General features: G+C 35.9%; 1 protein-coding gene across 1 annotated transcript; it reads left to right on the forward strand.

The window, feature by feature from the left end:
- The first annotated feature begins 2,894 nt into the window (after nt 1–2,894).
- Nucleotides 2,895–4,894, forward strand: LOC149158337 (bidirectional sugar transporter SWEET3b-like). Its single transcript, XM_089437738.1, has 6 exons — nt 2,895–3,030; nt 3,212–3,248; nt 3,358–3,580; nt 3,865–4,026; nt 4,140–4,259; nt 4,364–4,894. Exons 1-6 carry the CDS (start codon nt 2,994–2,996, stop codon nt 4,517–4,519), a joined length of 735 nt encoding a protein of 244 aa, XP_089293864.1. The 5' UTR covers nt 2,895–2,993; the 3' UTR covers nt 4,520–4,894.
- The last annotated feature ends 2,878 nt before the right edge of the window (nt 4,895–7,772 follow it).

Genomic DNA, 7,772 nt, shown 5'->3' on the forward strand with positions numbered 1-7,772 from the left:
AACGATCTAAACATTGTCATTGTGTAATGTATGTGTATACTACATTCACCAAAATATTCTGTACAAGAGGAAGATCTCCCCAAACAACCTTGTCCTCCTTCTCATGTAATTCTACCATGATAAAGTTTATAACGATACTCTTCCCAATCAGGTTTGAACTCCATAGGAATCCCAAGATCCCAAGACTTTGGCAGGGTCTGAGTGGAAAGAATTGATGCTCGAAAACCGCCAATTTGAGCTAATGAATGAATATTGTGTCCATTTAGAAATTGGATAATGGGATCAGGGAGGGATTGGTCCCTTGACATACCATTAATCACGTCTAGACCAATTGAAATATTTGCACCATAACTAACTTCCTAACATAAATTTCCACAAAGCCAAGGCTTAGCTTTCATCAAGCTATGCTAGATGTATGAAGCATTGGATTTTTCTAGTGAACCTGATTTAATCCAGTCTTCCAACTTCAAATTGTGGAGATATCTATCACTGATTATTTCTTGCCATATGCCCGACTCAAAAAATGCCCTCCACAAATTCTTCGTGAGAAGGGTGAGGTTGAAGTTCTTCGTGTCTCTAATTCCCTAGCCCCCTTCCTCCTCTCACTTGGATATTGCTTCAAGACGTGCTAGATGAAATTTCTTAGTGTTTGCTACTCCTGCCCATAGGAATTTATCTATGATAGTGCCAATTTCATGAATGATAGCCATGGGTAAGTGGAACAAGTGCATCGAATAAACTGAAATACCTTGGAGCATCGCTTTAATCATTACCAGCCTACCACCCAGAGAAAGCCATTAGTGTTCACACAAGGCAAGTTTCTTTTCAAACTTCACTAAAAGCCAATTCCACTCACTTTTCTCATAATTTCTAGGCTTAAAGAAAAACCTCGGATATTTGAATCCATTTGCAATCATTTTGACTTTGACGCCAAAGAGATCTACAATCTAATTTATCACCTTTACCTCCATCCCATCCAAAATGAGTTCTGATTTCTCTTTATTGATTAGGAGCCCCGAAGCATTTCCGCAGTTTTTAAAAATTTCATGAAAAGTCTGCCATTCAAAGACTTGTCTCGCCCAGAACAAAAAAAAAGAAGTAATCAACAAACATTAGATGTGACGTGGAAATGTTTTTTGTGACCCTACATCTAATAATTTTGCTAGATACTCTTGCTTATCTGATACTTCTAAGTCTATCCATAACCAAAATGAATAACAAGCGTGGATATCCTTGACCTAGTCCTCCTGTGATACAGTAGTCCTTGACATAGTCCTATAGGATAATATTTGCTAATGTGCATGGGAGTGAAAGTAATGACTAGCGAAGTAATTTATATTGAAAAGTAAATTAATATATTACTAATAAAATTATAGTGATATATAGAATATAATTAGTAATAATATTTTGAAAATTGTTTTTGTTCTTATTTTTAAAATTTAAAGAATCAAATTAATAGTCTAAAATTTAGAGATATCTAGCGAGAATGACAATGTTAAACCTAGTCATATCAAGAGGTAATAACTCTACCCTCCTAGTTTGACAATGATGAGTTGACTTATAAATATAAAAAAATACAATCGTGCATTTGTAAGGTTTTGATGTCACCCACTTCATATTTTTGGAATTTCAGTGCAAAGATTAATATGATAGGTCAAATTTTTATGGCCTTCTCCTTCTTATGTCACGAAGGGTGTAGGTGATAAATATTCGGCATCCACTTGTAGTCTTATGGTTTTATTGGTATATTTGTCATCAGTACAAAAATCATGCAATTGTTTCATCTCCCACTTTGTGATTTTGTTGTTATCTTTGACATCAGTACAAAACCATGGAATTTTGTCATCCATGCAAGATGAATATGACATGGCCCAAGTTTCAAATCAATGACATTCATCGAAATGAACCAATGGTATCAAACACGTCCAGAGAGGGGATTTCAGAGGCTTTTTTAGGCAACATCAAGTTCATGGCCAGATTAGTTTTATAATGTCATGGCGCAGAGTCTCGGACGAAAAGCGAAAGGAACCCCCGGTATACGGGAAAGCAATGGAGCCGCCGTCCCGTACCTGTTTTAAAATATTAGGTCGAGAGTCGATGTACAGAGCAAATGCGTGGAAAATAATAAAGAATGGAGAACGAAAGGACCATTGACTGTTATTATAATGCATTAGATTCGCAAAGAGATTTTGCACGTCATAAACGCAGTCACAATATTCGCCAAAGAGATTTTCCACGTCATAAACGCAGTTGCAATCCTGGAGGAAGTTATTTCGTGGTGCGTAGGGTTTGTGTGAATGTGCGCAGGCCCACTCCATCTCTATCTTTGTCGCGCAGCCTCTACTCCACTACCACCTTTCTTACTTCACTTACAGCTGCACACCACACAGCAGCCTTTCAAACTTTCCAGGACCCTTCACGCGCCCTTTGCCGATCAGAAAAATCTCTCGCCGACCAACCCCATGTAAAGCCGTTTATATTATTTAAATGTTAACAAACCTCGTTCATCATTTCCCGTCAGAGAAAATTATTCCGTCCACTTGCCAAATATAAAAAGATCAGATTTGGGGTTATTCCATTCGACATGGTTTGGAGAGAACAGTAAAGTATGAAACGGTACTTTTTAGGGTCTGGACCGCGTGGTCATGTCGGTTTGTTTTTACAATGGGTATGACACGAGTCACGCCTCAATTACTCAACGTAATAAGAAATATCAGATGTACATATTCGAGCCTGTATTGGTTACCACCAAACAGGGTTTGGTATCTTTCTGGCTTTCCACGACTCTTCAGCATGCGATGACCCCATGTGCACGGTGACAAAAACCTAGAGAATGTGTGCCTCCTTCCTATAAATATTCCTTAAACCCTACGATAATTCCACCATTGAGAAAAGAAACACCTTCATTCTCGTCTCTCTCACTCCCTCAACTTCGTCCATCCATCATTATTTTGCTTTGGCTTTTGGCTTTCTTAGATTTTCAGATAGAAAGCATGATTAACTACATACATTTTTCGGTTGGCATTCTAGGTGCTTGCTACTCTTTGTCATTCTTTTTATGTTTTACACTTGAAAACGATTTCATTCGCTGGCTTTTAGATTTCAGTTCGTTTGTTGTGCTCTTCACTTGCATAGATTTGACCTTAACTGGTTCGCAAAGGATTGAACAATGGCTGAAAAGACGAGCACTTTGCATTGTTTTATGTATCAGGAAACGCAGCTTCCTTGTTGCTGTATGGAGCCCCAATGTAAGGCCCTTCAAATTTTTAAGTACCTTTTTAAGAAAAATTTGGGCTGAGATAAACTAATGTGGTTGTGTAAATTGAACTTTAGTTCTAACTAAATATTTCTATGCAGCGTTACGTTTAGGAGAGTGATTAAAAAAGGATCGACAGAGGATTTCTCAGGCCTCCCCTATGCAATCGCTCTGTTAAATTGTCTCCTTTACACGTGGTATGGCTCACCCCTGATCAGTAATCGCTCCGAAAACATCTTGGTATCAACTGTCAATGGCGTTGGAATCATTCTCCAGCTTCTGTTCGTTACCATATATCTGAAATTCGCTCCACGCCAATCCAAGGTAGATTTCAAGTCTCATATTCTCTTATCAGTTCATTATGTATCAGCTTTTCCATCAGCTTTACTGCGTACTTTGAACTAATCCGAAAAATTACCAGGATATATCAGAGGACTGCTAAGTGTCGAACAAAGAGCTCAGGCAATTTATTTCATGGAGCAATTCGGATGCGCTCATTTATCTGCAGCTCAATATATTATGTTTGCCTGTAGCTATATAACTTTGTATTTATGTTAGGCCAAGGTAGAGACTGACATGAATATATGAATCGATTGTTTGTTGTTCAGATAGCAATGATGAGAATAGTCGTGGGTGTGTTGACGGTGTTTGCCGCTATCGCAACAGTTTCTCAGCTTGCTCTTCATGATCACAAGAGTAGAAAAATGCTGGTAGGGACTTCGGGAATGATCGTCACTGTTGTTATGTATGCTTCCCCACTTTCCATCGTTGTAAGTATATTTCTTGGCATTTTCACACTTAGCAGTGGAATTTGTAAGGTTTTATTAGGATATTTGAATCAAATACGTTTTGACGAGTACCCCCATTTCTTTAATGTGCACAGAAATTGGTGATACGGACTAAGAGTGTGGAGTTTATGCCCATCCATTTCTCCCTGTTCGCATTTATTAACAGCTGTTTATGGATGACTTACTTCCTTTTTGATAAAGACCTCATCTTGGCGGTAACATCAATATACAGCAGTCTGTTCTACATATTTTCTTATATTTTTCAAGAAATCGGAACTAAATATATCTGTACATTCACACTGTGTTTTGGTCATTGCAGTGTCCAAATATTCTTGGTGTACCATTGGGCATAGGCCAGATATCGCTGTATTTTGTGTACCGGAAGCAACTAGGCTTTGAAGACAACAGAGTAGTAGACCGACATGATCCAGAGATTGGATTGAAAGAAAGCACCAATGTACAAAACAAATTCTGACAGCTTGACAGGGAATGGGAATATGGACTGACCACAGTAAAAATAATTCATGGTAGTGGGCATCCTATATTAACTACTGCATGCCACGTTTATTAGATTTTGTTTTGGGGCCAGTATGAAGGTCGTGGGTTTGTCATTGGGATTTGCCTCATTTTAGGGTAGAGGGTATCGCCTGTAATTTTAGATCTCCTTACTCTGTCGTAGTATTCTCCCTCATGCTGTATAGCAGTGTCATTTTAGATATCCTTACTCTGTCGCAGTATTTTCCCTCATGCTGTATGGCACTGATTTTCTTATGAAAAATGATTAGTACAACTATTTGGAATTGGCTTGGCCTAGCGTTGTTATCAGTATACATTGGTTTGGCCTAGCTTTGTTGTCAGTATAGCTGTGGGATTATTTAATATGACGATGGAACGCGAATGTTCAATTCTTTTTAGTATTGTCCGGAATTAGAGACAAAAGAAATTGATCTTGACAGTGTAATATTGTTTATAATCTATTACTCACATATATTTAGAAACTTTGGCACAATTTCCAATCAGCATTAACCGAGTAATTTTTTAGTTAAAATATTTGAAAATCCACATTGGCACTTCACCAAATATCAACATATTTTTTCAATTCGTTACGTTATAAAATAATAAATTTATTAATTGTCAATTTACATTCTGTTGAGTTTTTTAATATTTATTAATAAAATATGTTGAATTTTTAATATTGATATTAATAAATTTAATAAATAAAAATTTTCAAAGTGTTCCGGGGAGAAATTTTAATCCGTAATGTATAGTTATGGATTGTAAGTTTCAAAATGCATAGTAAAGAGAGAAATATTAATAGGTGAAGTATTTATCCAAAACTTTAAAAATGTTCATATATAGATTTTTAAAAAAAAACTATTTAATAAAAAATAAAATTATAAAAAATTATTTTTAAAATATAAAATATATACATTTTTCACACACAGATTTTTCAAAAAAATTCTATTTAATAAAAAATAAAACTATAAAAATCTACTTTTAAAATATAAAATATATAAATATATATATATATATATAAAAACATAGTCACACAGATTTTTCAAAAAATCTCTATTTAATAAAAAATAAAATTATAAAAATCTATTTTTAAAATATATATATTAGACTAAACATTAGGGTCATGGACATATTAAATACCTATTACTGGCTAGTGCGAATCCTAGGGATTTTCTTAAAATGATCAGGGATTTATGTGAATGCCAACAATGTCGCTTACCAGGTTAGCACATGGCATAACATGTTATCCTCTTGACACTAATTTTCTTATATTGTTATAATTTACAAATTCTAAAGGTCATTTCTGAAGGGTATAATATAATATATTATATTATATAATTGAAAGAGCATTAATTATAATAAAGTAATGTTGAAAAACCTTTTTAAAATTATATAGTTCAATAATTTATTATCTTTGGGCTGGATATATAGATCAAACATATTCACTGATAAATTATAAAGTGAAAAGGGAATATGTAATGGTTAATACAAAGATGATCTGTACCCTTTGAAAAGCTATAATTTTAAAAGGATTTGGTCGATTCTAAGTTAAAGTAGCCATTTTCGGTATTTAATTTTTTGGAACTTGTGAAGCAATGGCATACGTGTCACTTGTTTTTATTTAAGTCCATTAATCGGTAAGAACCGTCAATGCTTGTCAATCAAACTCATTTCTTTTCCTTTTTTTCTAATTTAAGGTTTGTAAAATTATTGTTTTTATGGGGTGGCAATTGATATTGTAAGTGGGAAGATGTGACACTAAAATGGTTTAAGAATTTGTACAATGTTTTAGAATTAGTAAATTTAGTAGATGTTCAATTTTTTTTTATAAGATAAATTAGGGCAGATTCATCAAATTCAAAGATTTGGTAGTAGGTTATGTAGCTTATCTCATGAGGTTTTTATTAGTTATATGAGCAACATTTTTTCAATACATAGATGTATGTTAAGTATTGATGAAATGATTACATGGTAAGTGTTTGATAAAATTGTTAGTTGTGTGTTATATTCTTTTCATGATTAGTTCTACGTCCGGGGGGTCATAGGGGGCAGTGTCCCTCCCTATTTGTTGCATTAGGCGCAACAAGGGAGCACAACACCTGTTGTCAAGCGGATTTAGGGGGGTGGTAGTGATGGCGTGGGTGCAGGCGTTAGGGATAATCTTCCCAATCTGGCAACAATTTCTTCAATATCCGCTTCAACTTCTCTTTCTCCTTCTCTATGCGTATCAGTCATTAAACTGATAGCTTTATAGATTTTCCTTTGAACCCCATAAACCTAGCTAATTGATAGAAATAGGGGCTTTACTCTTATCGGGCAGTAATTCTATAAGGATTACTTTATAATACTATCGGCGCTTTAAAGAGGAATAACACAACCGAAGGCTTTATGCTATCGGGTTGTAATTCTAAAAGAATTACTTTAAACACTATTGGCGTTTTATGTTTCCCCTTTCCCTTTTCCCGGATGCGATATCAGCAATCGCTATCGGCGGATTCTATGGTGCAAAGCCTCCAATATGCAATGCGAACACCCGCGGACCCGACGCCCTTAAAGCTCCTTTCTATATTGATTTCAAATCCAATATGTATCGGCAGTTCATTATCGGCGGATTTGTAATGTAGTGGGTCTGCGGACCCGACGCCCCTTAAGTTCTGCTTTATAATGTTTCGGCTCCGAAAGTCGGAGTTCTCACTTCGCAATGCTAAAGGCCCCTTTCGGACCCGACGCCCGTTATGCTGCGCTTTATAATACTTCGGCTCCGGGATATCGGAGCTCACACATTCCACAGTTCTAAAGGCCCTCTCCGATGCGATATTGGTTTCGGACCTGATAGGGTATGAACCAATCTTAATAAGATTTCACGTCCGCCACATTGCCCGCTTAAGGGAAAATTGCATGAATCCTTAGTGTAAACAGAAATATACACGGGGCTTATAAAATGTATTTAAAGAGCCTGCGGACGCATCAATGAAAGGGAAACGGCCATAAGGCTTAATCAAACATCATGCGGGAAGATATAAGGCAAATCCATCCACCTTCGATACACAGTAAAACAAATTAATTGATACATGCATATAAGGCCACAATTAACAGAAAGCTATTAATTATACACACGGAGAGAAAAGTTTCTTAAGTAATAATACTTCCGGCACCCGCTCCTCTCTAATGCGAGCCTCAATTGCCTCTTTATTTATAATAATGGATAGGTC

The sequence above is a fragment of the Pinus tabuliformis genome, chromosome 5_2 (assembly GCF_031772625.1).
Source record: "Pinus tabuliformis cultivar Carrire ecotype Pingquan chromosome 5_2, CPIR1, whole genome shotgun sequence".
NCBI classification, from domain to species: Eukaryota; Viridiplantae; Streptophyta; class Pinopsida; order Pinales; family Pinaceae; genus Pinus; species Pinus tabuliformis.

Bases quoted from the DNA above. Each gene is read 5' to 3' on its own strand.
- LOC149158337 (XM_089437738.1), top strand. From the start codon at position 2,994: ATGATTAACTACATACATTTTTCGGTTGGCATTCTAG. The intron at 3,581-3,864 runs GTAGATTTCAAG...TTTGTTGTTCAG, and splicing joins TCGCTCCACGCCAATCCAAG to ATAGCAATGATGAGAATAGT. The intron at 4,260-4,363 runs GTAACATCAATA...TGGTCATTGCAG, and splicing joins ATAAAGACCTCATCTTGGCG to TGTCCAAATATTCTTGGTGT.